General features: G+C 32.7%; 1 protein-coding gene across 1 annotated transcript in view; it reads right to left on the minus strand.

Annotated features, from left to right (window-relative positions):
• The window catches only part of LOC145241389 (CD109 antigen-like), a 322,627-nt gene that overhangs the window by 206,523 nt on the left and 93,604 nt on the right, over window positions 1-22,500 (minus strand). Inside the window, exons 11-13 of the mRNA XM_080104314.1 lie at window positions 13,113-13,203; window positions 7,190-7,438; window positions 4,987-5,160 (exon numbers count right to left, since the gene is read on the minus strand). Of these exons, the coding sequence (XP_079960440.1) occupies window positions 4,987-5,160; window positions 7,190-7,438; window positions 13,113-13,203 (514 nt within the window). The remainder of the gene's footprint in view (window positions 1-4,986; window positions 5,161-7,189; window positions 7,439-13,112; window positions 13,204-22,500) is intronic.

Below are 22,500 nucleotides of genomic sequence, written 5' to 3' on the forward strand. Positions count from 1 at the left end.
TTTACCGTGCCAATAAATATGATCATCACTGTATATACATATCTAAAACCCAATATATATGTACATATCTAAATAGCCAATATGTTCACATATAACTTACTAAAAACACACAAGTTAACTAAAAACCTAATATAAAAATACGAAGCTTAAAAATATATATATACATATCTAAAAACCCAATATAAAAATACGAAGCTTAAAAATATATATATACATATGTATAATATATAAATAAATCATATAAACCCATTATATATATACATATCTTAAGCCAAATATTTATATATACATATCTACAAACCAAATATATATATACATAAATAAACCCAATATATATATATATATATATATATATATATATATATATAAACGTAATATATTCATACATATCTAAAATTCTAATGTATATATAAATATTTTAAAACCCAATATATACGTTATATCTAAAAAAACAATATACGTATGCACATCTTTAAGACCCCAATATATATCTAAAATCCCAATAACTATACATATCCAAAAACCCAATATGTATATATATACATATCTAATACAAATATGTATATATATAGCTTACTAAAACCCCAATATATATATACTTATCCAGAAACCCAATATATATATATACATATGTACAAATACAAATATATATATATATATACATGTTTGAAACACAATATATATATACACATATATATAACACAATTAATACATGCATATCAATAAAACGTAATATATTTATACATATCTAAAAACTAATGCATATATACATATCTAAACCCCCAGTATATACATATCTAAACACCCAATATGTTTATAAATATTTGTCTGAAACCCCTACATATCCATATCTAAACCCCAATATAAATGTGCATATCAAAATAGCCAATGTGTATACATATAATTTACTAAAAACAGACAATACGTACATAAGTAAAAACCAAATATTTATATATAGAGATATCTAAAAACCCATTATGTATATACATAACTAAAAACCCAATATATATACATAACTAAAGATCCAATTTGGGCCGGTGCATCGGCTACTAGTCTCTCTCTCCTTGACAGGGTTCAAAAGAGAGTCGAAAATCTGATAGGCCCTAAACTGGCATCAAAACTTCAGCCTCTGTCCCATCGTCGAAACGTTGCATCCCTCTGCCTGTTCTACAAGTATTTTAATGGTGAATGCTCTGAAGAACTGCAAGCACTTGTGCCCCCACGACGTGAACACCCTCGACAGACCCGACAAGCTGCAAAATCCCACCCCCACACTGTAGAGATCCCTAGATGTAAAAGATCGTTCTACTCCAGTAGTTTCTTCCCCAGAACTGCTAGACTTTGGAATTCCATTCCAGGTCACTGCTTCCCCAACTGTACTGACATGCATAAGTTCAAGTGCAACGTGAACCAACATCTCGCTGCCCTAATCCCTACATAGTGCCCCAGTAGATGTTTCCCCTGATAGTAGCCCCCTACACCAAAGTGGCAATGTGCCTTGTTTGGGGTGAAAATGTAATAAAAAATAAAAAAATAAATAAATAAAAAAAATATCTAAAAGCCCAATATTTATATATGCATATCTACAAACCTAATAAATATATATATGTACACTAAAAATCCAATATATATATATATATATATATATATATATATATATATATATATATATATATATATATATAAAATATATATATATGTATACATATCAAAAAAACAATATACATATATATATATACATAATTAAAACCCCAATACATATATGCATATCTAAAAGCTCAATATATATATATAAAAACTCAACATGTATATGCTTAACCCAATAACAAATAACCCAACCCAATATATACATATATATACATATACATATCTAAAAAGCAATTATGTATATATATATATATATACATATCTAAACCCAATGTATATGCATATCTAAAAACCCAGTATATATATACATATCTGAAAACCCAATATATATATATATATACACAGAACTAAACACCCAATATAGATGTGCATGATTTTAAACCCAATATATATATATATACAATAACCCAATTCATATATACATATCTAAACACTTAATATATATGTACATAACTAAAACCCAATATATATATATACGTATCTAAAAACCTAATATAAATATAAATACATATTTAAAACCCCAATGTATATATTCATATCGAATAACCCAATATATAAATACATATCAAAATACCCAATATATATATATATATATATATATATATATATATATATATATATACATATCTAAAACTCCAATATATATATACATATCTAAAAATCATATATACATATATACATACCTTAAACCCCAATACATATTTTTATATCGAAACACCCAATATATATACATATCGTAAAAGCCAATATATATATATATACATATCTTAAACCCCAATATATATGTACATATCTAAAAACCCAATACATATATACATATCTCAGCCCCCAATATATATATATATATATATATATATATATATATATATATATATATGTATACATAAGTAAAAACCCAAATTTAATGCATATGTAAAAACAATATATATATACAAAACTATAAACCCTATATATATACATTACTAAAAACCCAATATATAAATAAACATAACTAAACACCTAATATGTATATACATATCTTAAAACCCAATATGTATTTATATACATTACTAAAGACCCACCATATATATACATATCTGATAACCCAATATATATATATACATATCTTAAAAGAAAATACATATTCATATCTATTCAATATATATTCATAACTTACACGCCAATATATATAATATTTCTTAAAACCCAATATTTATATACATAACTAAAAACCCAATATATATATAATGAAAAACCATTACATACACACATATCTAAAAACTTAATATATATATTTATATATACATAACTAAAACCCAATATATACATACTTATCTAAAAACCTAATATATATATATATATGCATATCTAAAAACCCATAATATATATGCATATCTAAAAACCCAATGTATATATTCATATCCGAAACCCAATATATATATATGCATATCTTAAACCCAATATATGTATATATATATATATATATATATATATATATATATATATATATATATAAATACCCAATATATATACATATCTAAAATACCAATAGATATATACATATCTAAAAATCATATATATATACATAACTAAAACCCCAATATATATATATATGCATATCTAAAACCCCAATATATATATATATATATATATATATATATATATATATATACATATCGAAAAGCCCAATATATATTCATATCTAAACATCCAATATATTTATACATATCTTAAAAGCCAATATATATATATACATATCTTCAAACCCAATATATATATACATATCTAAAACCCCAATATATATACATATCTAAAACTATAATATATATATACATATCTAAAACCATAATATATATACATATATATATATATATATATATATATATATATATATATATATATATACATAAGTAAAAACTCAATATATATGCATATGTAAAAACCCAATATATACAGGGTGGGCCAAAATAAGGGTCCTATTTTTAAAAATTCATAAATTCATGTAAGTTTTAAGAAGTTTTTTTTCGGCCAAAATTTGTTTTGTTTATTTCAAAAAAATGTCGGAAGGGTCAGTCTACACACACATAAAGTTTGGTGAGTTTAACTTTTATTTTGTGGAAGTTATTCAAATTTAAAGATAGGACCCTTATTTTGGCCCACCCTGTATATATACATAACTAAAAACCCAATATATATATATATATATATATATATATATATATATATATATATATATATATATATGCATATATATATCTTAAAACCTAATATACATATACACATCTAAACCCCCAATATATATATATATATATACATATACATAACTAAAGACCCATTATATATATATATACATATCTGATAAACCAATATATATATATATACATATCTCAAAACCTTATATATATGTATACATATCTAAAAAGTAAATGTATATATATACATATCTAAAACCCAATATATCTTCACAATCTGAAAGCCCAATATTTATATACATAACTAAAAACCCAATATATATATACATAACTAAAAACCCAATATATATATATACTCATCTAAAAACCTAATATAAATATACGTACCTTAAACCCCAATACATAACTAAAAACCCTATATATATATATATATATATATATATATATATATAAACCCAATATATCTACAATCTTAAAACCAATATATATAGAGAGATATCTAAAACCCCAATATATGTACATATCTAAATACCCAATATATATACATATACATATCTGAAAATCCGATATATATACATACCTGGCACAGCGAGTGGAAAGGGGAAAACATCCCCCTTTTCTCCGTGCTGTGGCAAATTTTGTTTTAATCGCTTTTTAATGCAATTTCAGATTAAATATTTCTTTTAATCGTTTTGTTTTCTTATTTAAGCACAAATTCTCCCGTAGTGCTCTTTAATTTCGCCAGTAATATTGTTTTTGTATGCTATCGATTTCTCCTGACGAGATAATAGCCGAAAGAGCTCTCGAGAAATTGCCGTATATTTTATTCAAATCCTTATATAAATTTTGTACCTCCAAACATTTATATATGTGTATATAATATATATAATGTATATATATATGTATATATATGTGTGCGTGTGTGTGTATATATATGTGTATATATATATACATGTATATGAACATATATATACACATATATAAACACACATACACACACACATATATATATATATATACATATATATATATATATATATATATATATATATATATATATATATATATATATATATAGGGATATCGAGTCTCTATGTATTTCGAAGTCTAATACTTCTCACCAGAAGAGGAGAGAGGATGTAAAGTAACAGATAAGAATATTACTTACCGACATTTTTGAGTACGGCTCTCGAGGCATCTTAATATTAACCCTTCCGGAAATAGGGATTGGCAAATATGTGATGAGACTTGGCATGTTTGAAGACCTGCTAAACTCAATTCTGAGTGTGTTCCTGACGTCCAACCAAGTCAGTTGTTTACCGTCGGTACGTTTGATGGTGATCTGGAATAATCACAGAAAAAAATATGAAAGCGAGAGGAAATGGAAAAAAGAAAACAGGAAGAGAAAAAGGGGAAAGAGAAGTACATGCATAGAGGATGAGACGTCAAGAAATTGAGATGGAGATGGAGAAAGTGATAACGTAAGGGGAAGGGTGTACTGAGAGATAAAAGGAGACAGTGGAAGAGAAGGGTAGAAAGAGAAGGGGTAAGGAGTATGAAGAAATAAAGGAAAATATAGAAATAGAAGGGGTGAGTGAGAGGGTGGTAGTAGAAAAAGAGGGTGAAAAGATAAAGGAAGGGGGTATGGGAGAGAGTGAATAAGAGAGAAATAACGCAATAAACTGAGAGAAAAAGAGAGAGAGAGATTAATGAGAGAGAGAGAAAGAGGAGAGGTGTCATGGCTGAAAAGAGGATAAATATATGAAGGGGGAGAAAGTAGGAGAGAGAGTTAGAAAAAGGAGGAGAATAAGAAAGATAACGATAATTAGAAACAAAAGACAATAAAGAGATTGAAGGAGAGAGAAAGACAGTGATAAAATAGAAAGGGGGCAGAAAGAGAGACAGATATATAGAGGAGAGGAGAGAAGATGAGTGAGAAAGGAAAGATAGAGAAAGAATGAGAATGTAAGACCATGTGTACTCCCCCCCCCCGCTCAATAACAAAACCCAGTGTGGTGTAGATTTTTTTTCATCTTCTGTTCTTGCCATATCGTCATCTCTCACATTAGTTGCTGCCTAGGGGTGGGGGCGCAAGGGTTTACACGTATCAAAAATTAATTAAAATAAATCTCAGTCCGGTAAAAGTGACAACCTGCCTTCAACTGTGTTAAACAAGAAACTCTCCTCAAGGCCAAAAAATCATTCGAGAATTTGAACTCATGAGTCACTACTTATCAAAGCTAAAAAACATTCAGTAAGAGTTAACGATGGTTGGAAGCAGTTTGCGGACAGTCTTGGGTTTGCAACAGTTACAGTTACAGATGCGGACAGGTAAGAGTTGGACTAGATTACTTTTGCAAAATGTGTCAAAGTTTGTGTCTTGTTTTATTTTATTTTTATAGTTGTGCGTGCCTCGCTCAGCATCCGCCAGTATGAGAGACGATGACACGGTCAAAAGAGAAGCTGAAGGAAAAGAAGGCCATGAAAATTATATTGACGTCGGCGTTTGTGTCAAGCAAGAGACCACATCGTGTTATTACAGACTAGCGGGAGTACCCGGCATTGCCCGGGTTTGTGTAGGTGTTGTAGTAAGGAACCCCGGGGGAATCAAAAAGTGGTCGTAGCGAGGAGTGGGCAGTTTGAGTGAAGAGAAGTGTTAAAAAATGTTGGCGTAAAAAACGACACCTTCTGGTAAAAACCGGCCGAGTTGGGGGTGAAGGAATGATTGTTTTGGGCCAATTTCACGATGTTTGTCGTCTGAAGGATCAAGCTCTAAAGCTAAAGTTTTTGGCAAACATACAAACACACACACATACATACACACATATTGCTTTTTATAATAGATTAGCAGGGTTCTCCGGCGTTGCCCGGGTGTGTGGAGGTGTAATAATTAACCCCAAGGGAGAGTAATAATAGCGGGGAAATCAAAACAACAGTAGCAAATTTGGGTAGACAAAGGTGTTTAAAAACCAGTGGTAGTAGGCAGGCAGACTCGAACTCGTAACGCAAAGGAGTAAAACAAAAACGTAACGTCTTGGCCGATGTGTCCATGACGCAAGCGGAAGTCGAGAGCATTGAAATTAAGTGTAGTCAATCCAACGGAGACAATGACTTGCAAAAATGTCGACGAAAAAAGACTGCCCAGTTGAGAGTGAAGGAATGAATGTTTTTGGCTAATTTATCGATATTTGTCATCCGAAGGATTGCACTTAAAAACGATATCAATCTTGTGAGAATCCGTCGTGTGTGTCAAAAGTTTTTTCCAGACATACAAACACCCCCCTACACACACACACAAACACACAAATATTTTGCCTTTACATATTAGATGTACAGTCAAGGTTTCATGAAAAGAACAGATGAATACTTACGGTGAGTTCATTGCAGAGTCCTTCTTTGTAGTAAAAATTATAGGGAGCTATTATTTGAATGGGTGCGTCAGTTATAGATACAGTCATTGGATTTGACGACGTTTCATAGTTTGTCTGCAGCTCAACAACAGTGGCCACGACTACCAGATGGAAGTAAGCATTAATGCTAGCGTAGTTATTCATATAACCTTCACACTGATGGCTGAAAAATTCTTTCAAATAGAATCGGTGGCTCACCTGTCCATTTATCTGAAAAGAAACACACAGGTATATATATATATATATATATATATATATATATATATATATATATATATAGAGAGAGAGAGAGAGAGAGAGAGAGAGAGAGATCTCACTCGTATATATATATATATATATATATATATATATATATATATATATATATATATATCACACGTATGTATAAGGTTGGTGCAAAAATAATGTTGTTTTTTGGCGTTCAATTATATATATGTTATGGTGTTAAATGGTATTAAAACGAAAGGAACACAGGACTTTTAGGAACAAACATGTATTCACATATATTATAGGCAAGGCGGGTTGAGCAATACCATTTCTCAATTGTATGGCGTTTGCACACGATCTCCTTGGCCGCGCACCGGTACTCATTACCGGAAGTGACGTTACCAGAGGAAGTGATGTCATGAGATAATCCATTAATCCCATGGAGGAGTGTATCCCTCTCCCAAGCTTTTTGTTCGTAAAAGCTGTCAGTACCTCTTCCTTTTAGGATTTACCATCAATGGCTCGGTAAACTTTCTCTTACGGAACGACCGCCGTAGTTCAGGTGTTGGTTGAGGAGGTTCATGATCAAAATTTTCGAAGACAGTGTCTATCGGCTCATCTTCCAATGGTAACTGTCGCTGGTTTCAATTGATCGACATCTTCTTGGTTCCGGTGACGTGTGTGGGTATATGCTGGTCCTTGGACGATTTATACCATGTCACCGACTCTCTTAGTAATTATACCTACCTTACAGATTGATGTGTTGTTTTATAACTTTTGAGAAACACTCTTTCACCTAGTATGAAACGTTTACTGGGTACATAAGTGGTCACCAGTGGCCTTGACTGTTTGGGTAAGAGCTTGTCAAAAACGGATCTCACTTTCCGCGCAAACATCGTTTCTGCAGGTGAGACTGCTGTTGGTGTGTTCGGGTTGAGTGTAATCCTATACACGTGTAGAAATTGTTGAAGTGTTTCCGTTTTAATCTCCGGTAGAAACACCGGGAGTTCTCTGATTGCATTGCCCATCATCGTTTTTATGTCCCCGTCCGTCCAGAGAGTGGCAATGATGGAATCTTCAAACGGATCCCTTTTCAATGGTATCAGCCTAGATAGGCTATCCGCATGGCTAATTTGTTTCTCGGCAGTTTTGTCAGGCCCTTTAGGTTGCTTTGGCTTGTGGAATTCTTTTGGCGCAGGTTTTTTAGCTTCCTTTTTCGATTTCTCTGTTGCTGCAAATGGAACGTTTCGTTTCTTCTTGAAAACGGGCAGAATGTTTTCTTTTAGTTAGAATCTTGCTATAGCCTTTGTACATTTTCCTAGTCCTGGTGAGAATACTTCTTGGAAATTCTCTTTTAACTCGTCCTTCTGTTGTTGTGCTTCCGTAGACGAGTCTTCTACCCTATGACAGAATTTATTCATAGGTTGGCCCCACAATTCGAATTGCTCCATCCAATCAGTACCGAAAAGATTTTCGGATGTCCTATGTACATACACTTTCACTTTTTTAGTAACACCATTTAAGGTCACCGGGAGTGTGAGCTGTCCCTCAAATTCCACTTTATCGCTTGTCACAGCTCAAGCTGATTTGTTCGGCTTCTGCATGGTTGGTTTTCCTAGCCTTTTCCACGTCTTAAGGTTAATAATGGACAGGTCTGATCCGGAATCCAATTGTAGATGCACAGTTTTATTTGCGATGTTAACTGTAACATATTTGCGCCGGTTCTTATCCGAATCAAAATCGTATCTGGTCTGCCGGACGCTGTTCTTGATCTTGTTCTTCCTGCACTGGATCGCTTTGTGGCCCTTCCTGACACATTCGTTGCAATATTTATCTTTGTAAAAACATTGACTCGGCCAATGTTTCTCGCCGCAGCAATAGACGGGGACGTTTGACGATAGAAAGCGTCAAACGTCCCCGCCAACTCTGGTTGGTAGTTGAACGTTTCTATAGCGTTCCATATTATACTTTGGGAAAAAGCAAAACTGTCGTCCCTGTGTTCCGTACTATCGAATATTTTTAACAATAGCTCTTCTTGTCTCTGTTGTTGGAGTAGCATCCTCTCCTCCAACGCTTGTTGCCTCTCTTGAAATTGGAAGTGGAGCTGTTTATCACGTTCTTTTAACTTTTCCTCAGCCATCTACTGCTGGTCCATCTGAGCCTTGATTATCTGTATTAATACTGCTTTAACCTCCTCCATCTTGTAAAGGCTTTTCCAAGCGCACGAAAAAAAAATTATTTCCGTTTTGACTGTAGAAGGCAGATAAAATAATAAAAACAAGAAAATGTTCTTTCTTTCAGTGTGTGCGTATGAGGAGGGAGCAATGTATCCCTTGCTTCTTGGTAAAAATCTTAGCGATAACCTAATATGAGGGTGGACAAAAAAAAAATTTTACTTGCTAAACAAAAACAAAAATAATGTACTGTAATACAATAGAGTTGCAAAAGAATAAAAATAATTGTGGAATTGTCCGGAAGTTAACCAGAATGGCTATGGGTTTTTTTTATGTGTGTTTGTGTGTGGGGGGGCACGAGGATGAAAAAAATCGTTATTTTAGAACCGACAGTTAAAAATATAATATTTCAGAAAATTCCACTCAATGAAAAAGTATTTCCTTTAGTCCAAATAAAACGAAAGGGGAAAAAAAACATTTTTCTCCCGTTAAAAGTTTGCATAAAGTTGCAGCGAAAAGCTAAAGCAAAAAACAAAAAAATTCTCTTCATTTCAAAAATGTCCAAATGTGCATAAGAATAAACCGTAGACAAGTTACAATTAAAATTTATCTAGCGGTAAAATTGGGTCAACATTTTTCTCTTTTTTTTCCTTCTTTCAATAAGCAACCAAATTAATTTTTCGGCATTAACAAAAATGCCTTTAGTACAGTTCTTTTCAGTTTAAATATAGAGACAAAAAGATTAACTTACAATTCAGTCGAGCGCTTTGCCATGTGTTCGTTTTCTGTTCTTTTTTTTTTAGAATTTTATTTTTAGAACGTAATTGCCAGACGAAATCTTAGCTTGTAAATCCGAAGTTCTTTTGAAGTCAAATTAATTTCATTCTTTTCCTTTTTTGTGGAGTTAATCTGTGTGAAAGCCGAATCCGATGTTGCCAGTTTTTATGGTGTTAAATGGTAATAAAACGAAAAGAAGACAGGACTTTTAGGAACAAATATGTATTCACATATATTAGGCAAATACCATTCCTCAACTGTAGGGTGTTTGCACGCGACCTCCTTGACCGCGTCCCAGTGACTGCCGGTCACCGGTACTCATTACCGGAAGTGACGTCACCAGCGGAAGTGACGTCAAAAAGTATAACCAGCAACATTTGTCGATTTTTAATATTTTTAAATATTTTCATAACGCATTTCGAGCTATTATTTAGCTCACTTCAGATATTTTTTAGTTAATTTTTTTTAGTTAAGAGTTTTTTTTTTTGTGTGAAGAGTTTCTGGAAATCTCTTTTGGAGATCATCTTAGTTCGGTCACCACAACTGTGCTTTTGAGATGTGAAGACGAGACTAGGTGTCTCAAATGAGATTGGTTGGAGTTTCATTTGGGTCAGTATTAAGTCTATTTGGTGAGGTCAGTATCAGGGGTGACTGGGAGGTGTTCATTTTTATTTATTATTTGATTTTTTTTCTTCTTTTGATGTGAATGTGTCAATGCGTGCATGCGTGTGTGTAAAGGTTGGGTGGTTGTGTGTTGCGTGCTTATATGTGTGACTGTGTGTTCCTGTGTGTGCAAGAAGGAAAAATAGAGATAGAGAAAAAGACAGGGAGTGTGTGTGTGCATGTGTGCGTGCATGCGTGTGCCGGAACGTGGCATGTGTGCGTGAGTGTTTTGAAATGTTTGATTTGATTCGTGTGTGTGGGTGTATACACGTAGTTGCATGTACGTGGGTGCGCCGTGCTGTGTTGGCTTATGTGTTCCTATTTATTTGTTTCCCCACGATGGTATAGTTAGGCACAAGGTCGGCCCCCAATATAAACATACATGTATATATAAATAAAATAGAAAAAATAATAAATAAAAATAAGAATATATATATACATATATATACATTAATATATATATATATATATATATATATATATGCAGCTTGTTTTTATATATTCACATGGTGCTGAGTAGATTGGCTATTTGAAGCAACATTGAAGAACAAAAAGGATGTTGAGTTTTCATGCAATTGAGTAAATCTTGAAATTGCAGAAGTCGTCCAGATACAAGAATTGAGAAAGAATTGGTGCAAAAAGTTGCAAGATGAAGATGTTGTCGTAGGTGAAACAAATATTAAGACGATAACAGACCTGACAAATTAGATCATAAAAAGGGTTGTTTTGAATAAAGAAGAAACCCTGAATTGAGGTAATTGCAGAGGCTTCAAGTTGATAGATCAGATCCTGCAAGTGGTTGAAAATAATTGAACAGCAAATAAAAACAGATAAATAGAGATGAAATACAGTTTGGATTTGTGCATCGGTGAAGTATAACTGGTGTAACAGTTCTTCAATTTATACAAGTGAAGTATCTTAGTAAGAAATACATGCAATTTGCTTTTTGTGAATTCGGAGTAAGCTTTTTACAGAATGCCAAGTTTTGCATAAATTTGAACCAAGCGAGTAGTTGATGAATGCTGAAGGTCGTGTTACTTCACCCATTTAATGTACATTGCTTTTTATTTGTGTTTTAAAAGTGTTTAATATATGTTGGCTGGAAGAGATGCTGTATACTAATGATTTAGCATTTGACCGTAAAATGATGAAAGGACTAAATGTTATGGTTTATGACTGGTCACCTCAGATGACCCTTCCGTGATAAGCTGACGTCCAATCTAAGCTATTTTTGTAGGTATCACCAGTCATGAGCAGGCTCATGATGTTCAGGATTGGCTACACCTCACTTTAATAGCAGGTAAATCAATAGATTTCATTTTTATTCAGTTGCAAATTATTCGCCTTGCAAACCTAAATTGCTTAAGTTTCTGTCTATTGCGCTTTTACATTAGCTTTGATTCTGACTAAGGCAATGAATGTCGTCCTTAGTTTCTCTTTTTCGTTTTCTCAAACTGAACAACTTGCTTGCCACATATATATGTTCATGTTAGCGGGGGCCGTTCTTGTGTGACAGATTTAAAGGTACAGGAGGTTTGACAGTTTGCCTGACTGCTGTTTTCGACTGATATCACAGGTGCCCTAACTCTTAATCCGCACTAAGAGCGACTGTTTTGTCATCAATTATATTATCTTGATATAACTGTAGTGTTATGCCGCAAGTGGAAAGGGACTTTGCACAAAGCACTGGTAAGTTTTTCTTGAGATCACAAGCTTAAAAGACTAAGGGTCTACGTGTGTGTGTATGTTTGGAATCAAAACAGAAGAAGAAAGTCATTCACAAAACGCTTAAGTTTAGCATCATACACAATGACGTAAAATAAAAATAAATAGTAATGAATAAAGATGTTATCCTAAAGACATCATCATGTGGAGCAGTTAAATGAATAAACCATTGTAGAAGCAGAATTGGAAGAAGATTGGCCAATGAAGAAGACGATTAGACAAGATTGTGCAGGGTGAAGTTTGGAGAGTTGGTCTGCTGAATTATGGGGAGCGAAGTCTGACCTTCAGACAAGAAAATGATGATAAGGAGTAGGGGGTGTTAAGGGAAGTAAACTTACGTCTAAAACTTTTTGGTAACTGATCATCTGCATGCCACTGACGGTAATTTTAAGAATACATTTTCCTTCGACTGCTGCACCGAATCCATACCTGGAATACAAAGAAGGAGAAATGGTTTACTTGGGATATTTGGTCTGATTCACAATTGAACTAGAATGATTCATGAAGATGCAGAAATTAAAATTTAAAAAATATAAATATTAGAAATTCTGGTTTTATTTATCTACTCTTATATTAAAAATATTTTTTAATCTTATATTAAAACTGAGTTTAACGTTTGGCATCCTTAGGCCTTGAATCATCTCTAAGGAAGAGTCATAAAGAAAAACTTGAACAACAGGTAGAAAGAATATATTATACAAAAATTTATACAAAGAAAGGCTGTCGGTATTGTCCGACTATCGAGTTAGACTGTCTGTAGCCTTGTGCTGGGTTGCAACAATTCCCCAATAACCATATCTTTAACATGACTGGATATCTTCTACTCTGCCGTAAGGACTCTGACAGACACATGCACGGACTTGGAGTTTACATTCGTAATACCCTTCCCTTGACTAGAGAAAAAAACCTAGAATCGGATGATCAAGCCTTTATGTGCTTTAGACTAATCTTGCAACACAACATTAGCAACTTTTACTTTCTCTACCGCTCTCCCTTGACCCAAGACTGCACCATAATAAACAAAGTCTCTGACAGCATAGACGTCGCACGCTCCCTCGACACTAGCGCCCAAGTACATGTATTTGGTGACTTTAATGTCCATCACAAAAACTGGCTTGGATTCTCTACTTACACAGATGCAGCGGGCAGCACAACTCATAGTTTCTCTATATCTCATTCCCTATCACAAATTGTCACATTTCCAACCCGTTTCCCTGACCAGGAAGAACAACATGCATCACTTCTAGGTCTGTTTTTGACCACAGTACCTGATGATTGTATAACGAATGCCGACAGTTCACTTGGGAACGCTGATCATGCAGTGATAATGGTTGAAATCGCCCTAAACTCTAGACCCAAAACTGAAGAGCCAGTGCTAAAAACAACGAGATATTATAAAAAGGCTGACTGGGAAGCCATCAGAGATCTTATCAGAGATGCCCCATGGGGAAATATTTTTTCTCTTCCTGCTGAACAGTATGCAAACGATACCACCGAATGGTTCAAAACTGCAATCGAAGCACATGTTCCCATGCGGAAATTTTATAGCAAGCCCCACTCTCCCCAATGGTTTACTTCAACTCGCACTACTGCTATTGCTCAAAGGCAGCATGCATACCGCAGATTTAACCGACATAAGTCCAGTTCAAACAGACAGAAGTACATAGAAGCTAGAAGTAATGTTAAAAAAGAAATAGCGACAGTTAAGAGAGAATTTACGGAAACCACAAAAAACGCATTGAAACAAAAAAAACTAGGAACTTGTGCCTGCTGGAAAATCTACAACAGTGTAGTAAATAATGGGCAATCAACAATTCCCCCACTAACCAACAATCACGAGGTTCTGTGCTCAGCAACCGAGAAGGCTAACATGCTTGCCAGTCGGTTTGCCTCAAACTCCACACTGGATCCTTCAACGACCACTTACCTGAATTTCCTATGTGGACAGACGCCATGCTAGACAAAAATCACACCTGCTCAGGTGCATGCTATCATAAATAACCTTGACACTTCAAAAGCATGTGGACCTGATCTCATCCCAGCTGTGCTATTAAAAAAGTGCTCTCCAAACTCTACAACAAATGCCTTAATGAATCTTGCTTTCCGTGCTCTTGGAAACCTGCTTCTGTGGTACCAGTATTCAAGAATTTTGGTGAGAGAACTGACCCATCAAATTATCGCCCCATTAGCCTCCTCCCACTTTTTGCCAAAATATTTGAGACCATAATTAACCATGCTCTAGTTCATCACTTTACAGATGCTAAACTTCTGACTGACAAACAATATGGATTTAGACAAGCCCGTTCCACAGCAGACATCCTAACTGTAATCTCTGAACGTATATACCATTCACTGGACAAAGCGGGGGAGGGCAGAGCGGTAGCTCTAGATATATCTAAGGCTTTTGACAGGGTATGGCATGAGGGTCTCCTCAGGAAAATTAGATCATACGGTATCACTGGTAGAATAATTAACATAATTAAATCCTTCTTAGATAAGATAAAAAAATCCGGTTGTCCTCGACGGTCGTACATCAAAACAACATGATATAAATGCGGGAGTTCCCCAGGGGTCTATCCTTGGACCTCTACTGTTCCTGATATTCATAAATGACCTCACCGACAAAACTGCCTCTGAGATGGGTTCATATGCTGATGACACCACACTCTATAACAGGCACGACAGAAAAACAAATGAACACATATCTAAAGAAATGGCAGAAACACGAGAGGATCACCTCCAATCTGTAGTGGAATGGGGACAAAAATGGATGGTCACGTCCATGCCGCCAAGACTGAACTAGTTTCATTCAATAACTTTAAGAAACCTTCTCTGCCACGTATAGCAATGGCCAACGACTCTTTATCTGAGAGTACATCTTTCAAACTCCTTGGCCTAACGTTCACAGGAAAATGAGCTGGAACAATTATATTGAAGGCATCCCCAGGGCCGCTGTAAGGAAGGTGGGATCTCTCTACCGTACTAGAAAACTACTAACACCCGAAAGTATCTTGTACCTCTATAAGGCCACCATTCGCCCATGTATGGAGTATTGCTGTCATATTTGGGCTGGTGCTCCTTGACAGGGTTCAAAAGAGAGTCGCAAATCTGAAAGGCCCTGAACTGGCATCTAAGCTTCAGCCTCTGTGCTATCGACGAAATGCTGCATCCCTCTGCCTGTTCTACAAGTATTTTAATGATGAATGCTCTGACGAACTGCAGACACTTGTGCCCCAACGACGTGAACACCCTCGACAAACCCGACAGGCTGCTAAATCCCACCCCCACACTGTAGGGATCCCTAGATGTAGAAGATCTTTCTACTTCAGTAGTTTATTCCCCAGAACCGCTAGACTTTGGAATTTCATTCCAGGTCGCTGCTTCCTCAACTGTATTGATGTGCAGAAGTTCAAGTGCAACATGAACCGACATCTTGCTGCTTAAATCCCTACATAGTACTCCAGTAGTTGTTGCCCCTGATAGTAGCCCCCTACACCAAAGTGGTAATGTGCCTTGTTTGGGGTGAAAATGTAATAAAAAATAAAAATAAAAAAAACACAAAACACATTCTAAAATATCTGTGAGTTTCGGAATTGAGTTATGTTTGAGAAAAAAATCTATTTTAATTCTTCTAATTAGTGGTAATTTGTAATTAACTGAACAACTCACACATCTCTCGTTTAGATATCTCATGTGTTTCTCTAATAGTATTTTTCTTTGCGTACTCTCCATTTGTCTATGTTTATTCATTTATTGCAAGGTGTAAGCATCACCATCGCCCATCGTCATCATCATCATCATCATCAACAACATCATCAGTTAAATGATAACTGAGAAACATTTTTTTTCATCTATGTGCTTAGCATCAAATGGAATTTCTTTCCAAGAACTTACCACATGTGGAACACATTATCACGGAACTATTTCCCTGTAGGCTACAACATAGTCATCTACAAACCAAGTTTAGCAAATAGTTGTCATAAAACTGCCTGCTTAAGCAATCAAATATCGTTGATTCCATTCAATTCTCTAATCATTCAACTGACAATCTATTTAAATATCTTACTTAGATTTTCAACGCACTGAGACATGATCAGCTACTGCAAATGAGAAGTCGTAAGTAGGGAGTTGAGCAACGCTTAAACTTTTGCATGTAAGTACAGTTAGGAAAACAGGATATAGGAAGGGAATTTGAGAAAAGGAACTTTCATAAAAAAGAAAAAAAGAAATATATATATTTTAAATGCACCAAGTTTTTTTCTTCTTTTTTTCTCGTTTCCCGTTTAAAAACGCCCTTGACTCCGCTCTTCTTGAATGAAGCCGAACACGGTCAACTGACCTTTTTTTTTCTTTGTCTCCTCTTATTATATATATATATATATATATATATATATATATATATATATATATATATTCTTCGGAATAGTTTTTATTTAACAATCAGTGGTTATGTAAACGTGAGATTGTTGGTTTACAAAATATTACTGGCAGTAATATTCTATAAGTTATCCCATCTAAACAAGAATTGCTCGATATGCAAGATAGAGCAAATAAATTAAATTGTAATTCAATGAATTTCTAAAATGAATTTCAAAATGAATTTAAAATGAATTTAAAAAATATATATATACATATATATATATATACATATATATATGTATATATATATATATATATATTAGTTATTTCATTTCATTATTAACATATAACAAGGACAAAGTAGTTAAACATTAAAACACACTCAATCGAGTTGTTTTTTGTTGCTAGGCTGTACAGTCAACTCGTTAATTTCTTTTCGCTAAAATTGCGTTCCGTCCCATTGAATTTCAAAATATATATATACATATATATATATACATATATATATGTATATATATATATATGTATATATATATATATATATATATATATATATATATATATACATTTTTATAAAGTAATAGGGTTCGTGTGTTTCTGTCTGTGTGTACAGCTCTCCATCATCAACGAAATATAAAGGAGGTAAGAGGGTAGATCTCTCCTGGTAGAGAAACATTAGAACCCATTTTAGGATGTTTCTGTTATAGGAGACATAAGAATCTTTGCCTAATTTCTGTATATACTATTCTACAAACCACCCCCATATCGAATGACTTATGCTCATTTGCATATCACATTATATTAAATCTCTTTAACTAATTACCTCGACCTTATTACATATTGGAAATATTCTAATCATTTCAACTGTACTATTTACAAAATCTATTTAACATATAATCTATCTATCTATATATCACATTATATTAAATCTCTTTAACTAATTTTTCGACCTATATTTATATCTATAAAAACAGAGATGTGTGTGCCACAGACGATTTCTGATTGGTTAATCCAATAATCACATCTCCTAAAAAACAATCGTTTCTACGCTCTTACCTTTACCATAAAATATTATGGCTTTATTTATTGTCCATCTTTGAAGGGTTTAATTTTTTAATAACTTGTTATTTACAAATTAAAAAAATACGAAACTATTATGCGAAACTAAACTACACGAAACGCGCACACACGCACACACACACGTTCACTACCGTCACGTTGTTATGGCAACCAAACCCGCTGACTACATAAACAGTAAACACACACAGTAAATGTGATTTTCTTCATTTTCTCATTTCACTCGTGGTCTTAAATTCATTTCGGGTTTGTATTACTGGACACATAGATTCGAATAAGTTGCCAAAAAACAAATATATAACAAATAAATGTTATCAAAGGCAAGATAAATTACTTTTCTACCAAACTGGATATATTTTTCGTGTTTTTATTCAATTTAACATGTTTATTCAGCTCGAAAAGCATACAGTGTTTACCGATGTATTAAAAAATTCAAGATGGCGGCCGATTCTCTCTTTAACACGGTAAGTTTGGAAAAAGGTGTAATAAATAAAAAACCGGTTAAAATACTGTTAAAAACTCGCTCAATATATGTTACCGTGACATAGGTTGACATATATTCGGCGGGTTTTTAATAGTATTTTGTATAGTTTTTTATTTATAACACCTTTTCCCAAACTTACGGTGTTAAAGAATGTGTGAGACGCCATCTTGAATTTTCCAACACATCGGTAAACACTATATTCTTTTCGAGCTGAATAAACATGTTAAATTGAATAAAAACACGAAAAATATATCCAGTTTTTATCGGTTTTTTACCTTCTCTGCAGAAGTACAAAAAAAAACAAAAAAACGGAAGGTACTTTTACAGAATGTTAAACTATTCTTTCGAAGAAATTTAGCAAGAATACCTGTAAACCAGGAAATCGGTAAAATGTCATCATGGATGAATACTTGTCTATTATAATTTCTACCCTTGACAAAAACTTAGCCATAACAAAAGAGATTTATTGTTCAGATTGTTTTTGAGATTGATTTCTAAAAAGATATTTTATAAATAAAATCGACTTTAAAATTAAAGACTTAAATTACAATAATTGAATTTAAACATTTTTATTTCAATATTCGGCACATAACACCTGCAAAAATGATCACAATGTCAGGATTTCATTTTATTTCAGAATCGATGGCAAATTGTGTAGATTGATATCTCATTATATTAAATACTAATATTTAACATTAGTTTATTATTTAAGCCGATAAAAAGCCCTTTTTTTTTTCGAGTCATAAAAGGATTTGGAGTTTCCTAATCAACCTTTCGGGTGCAGTTGCACGCTCTCAAAATAACTAAAGTGTTGGATTTAAAAAAATTGGTTCATTAAAACTAAACAGGTTTAGTTTTAATTTAAAAAAAATGTAAAAAAAATCGCTTTGGTAATTAGATATATCGTATGGTTATCCCTAATCGCTGAATAAAACCGCTAACGAGTTGAATGATTACGACATAAAATTAAACTCGGGTTCCTGAAACGGAAACTTCGTTTGTTTTTGTTTTTTTCTTATCAATATATTTACATTGTTATTTTGTTTTCATTTTCAATCATTCGAACAGTTTTTTTTTTCAAGTAATCCAAGTTACAAAATTCCCACTGTTTACTATGCTAAAATCACAATGACTAATGTATACCTATTAACCCTTATCCTTGAGTGGCCTCTGGGCCTTGATAAGTGGTGACACCCATGTAAAAAAAAAATCACTCGAACAGTTTTCTTTTTATAATGTACAGTTTTAAAAGTTTAAAAACTATATAGTTTTTACTTCAGGAAAATTAATGGGTCAGTTTTTACGATGTGCCCTGTTAAAATACTGTTAAAAACTCGCTCAATATATGTTACCGTGACATAGGTTGACATATATTCGGCGGGTTTTTAATAGTATTTTGTATAGTTTTTTATTTATAACATCTTTTCCCAAACTTACGGTGTTAAAGAGGGTGTGAGACGCCATCTTGAATTTTCCAACACATCGGTAAACACTGTATGTTTTTCGAGCTGAATAAATATATTACATTGAATAAAAACACAAAAAATATATCCAGTAAGGTAGAAAAGTAACTTATCTTGTCTTTGATAACATTTATTTATATATTTGTTTTTGACTATTTTTTCGAATCTATGTGTACAGTAATACAAACCCACGATATGAATACTCACGTTGTTATATATATATATAGATATATATATATATATATATATATATATATATATATAAAATGAGATTATAGCAGTTAAAAAACATTTTTAAAACACACACACACCTTTTTCAAAGTGATCAGAAATCGTATAAAAGTAAAAAGGGTAAATTTTTACTTACTTTCCAACTTAATCACCTTTAACGTGACTTTTACAGTTTTTTTTAAATGGAATTCATTTACCGATACAAAAGAAATAAGTAAATAAATCCATAAATAAATATTATAAATGGTTTATTTTAATACTTGCCAGGATGCGGAGGAAAATGAATGAAGGGGGAGGGGAATAAAATAAAAACATTTTGGAAACAGAGTAAGTTTGAAAGAATTGCTTTGCACAGAAAGAAATTAATGAAAAAATAAAATTAAATTTCTTTTCTTTCTTGATTTTTTTTTTAGTTTTTTATGAAAAAGGAAGTCAAAATTAAGACTATAAAAAACAATTTTTATTAAGAGCGAACCTCAGTCGTCAGGTCTGTAAAAAAAGACGTGGAATAATAAATGTTTTCTAATACAAATTGTTTTTACTTATGTGTTCATTTGTCTCTTTGAAGTTCGTTTGTTTAATATATCGGTTTGCAATATAATTTTGTCATTCTGTCAGACTCAAATTTTAAATCTATATATCTATAAAAGTGAAAGTGTGTGTGTGTGTGTGTGTCTGTGTACATTTCCCTACGAAATAACTCTGTCAATTTTTAGTCTACAGACTCGAAATTTGATATACAGGGTACTGAGATTTGGAAAAATCTATGTGATCGGTTTTTAGCCAGAAATTTGGCGATTAAGAGGTCAAAGTTCAACGATTTGAGCTTTGAGAACTCTACCAAACTCCTCCGACAATTTTGGGTCTACACACTTGGAATTTTAGATATAGCTTCCGTGGACATGGATCTAACTTAATAACTTGATTTGAGCCCAAAACAATAAATTTTCAGGGGTCATAATAGGGGTCAAAGTTTAAAAAATTACCCCCTTTTTTTTTGCTCAGCATACACCTCCAAACACCCGGGCAACGCCGGGCACCCATGCTAGTATATATATATATATATATATATATATATATATATATATATATATATTAGTTATTTCATTTCATTATTAACATATAACAAGGACAAAGTAGTTTAACATTAAAACACACTCAATCGAGTTGTTTTTTGTTGCTAGGCTGTACAGTCAACTCGTTAATTTCTTTTCGCTAAAATTGCGTTCCGTCCCATTTTTAACTTTTCTCAAAATTGCCATATATATATATATATATATATATATATATATATATATATATATATATATATATATATATAATGGTTTAAAAACAGCCTACAGAAAATGGACTGTAATTGATCAAAGTATGATAGGTTATGAAAAGGAGGGGGTTGTAAAGAGATTGGTTTTGATACTCAAAAATTTTACCCAAAGCAAAATATGATGAAAGTAAAGATAATTTTCGCAAAAATATATTTTTTTATATCAACTTCATTTCCATTCATAGCTAAGAGTGACGAACAAAATGATGTTTCCTTACAAAGAGAAAATGTTATATATATATATGTGTGTGTGTGTGTGTGTGTGTGTGTGTGTGTGTGTCTGTGTGTGTGTGTGTGTGTGTAATATATATATATATATATATATATATATATATATATATATATATATATATATATATATATATATAAGAAATAAATGCTACCATAGTCAAGAAAAGTTATTTTTATAGTAGAAAAGTTCATTGGTTTGTATTTTTAAGTAGTTTGTAAAAACAATTTTTTTTAATTCCCGAACCGGTTTAAAAACAAAATCAAAATGGCAGCGACTTTGAAATGGAGAGCCCCGTTTTCAATTTGAAGGAGGGGCACCTGAGCATTCTGTGTTAACAATTTAAGAGAGTTCCGTCAACGTAAGAAATATTTATAAACATATTTTAATGTTTTCCGTTATTTTGTGCTAGAGGAATATTCGATTATCGCATGTGTAGTTTATATAAAAATTCATATAAGTATTTATCGCCTCAAATTTCGTTTTAATTTCGGTTCGCTGAAATTATTTCAAGTAAAGAGCATTAAAAATTATTTCAAAACAACAAAAAAATATGAAC

The sequence above is a fragment of the Euprymna scolopes genome, chromosome 2 (assembly GCF_053919585.1).
Source record: "Euprymna scolopes isolate OS-2025 chromosome 2, ASM5391958v1, whole genome shotgun sequence".
NCBI classification, from domain to species: Eukaryota; Metazoa; Mollusca; class Cephalopoda; order Sepiida; family Sepiolidae; genus Euprymna; species Euprymna scolopes.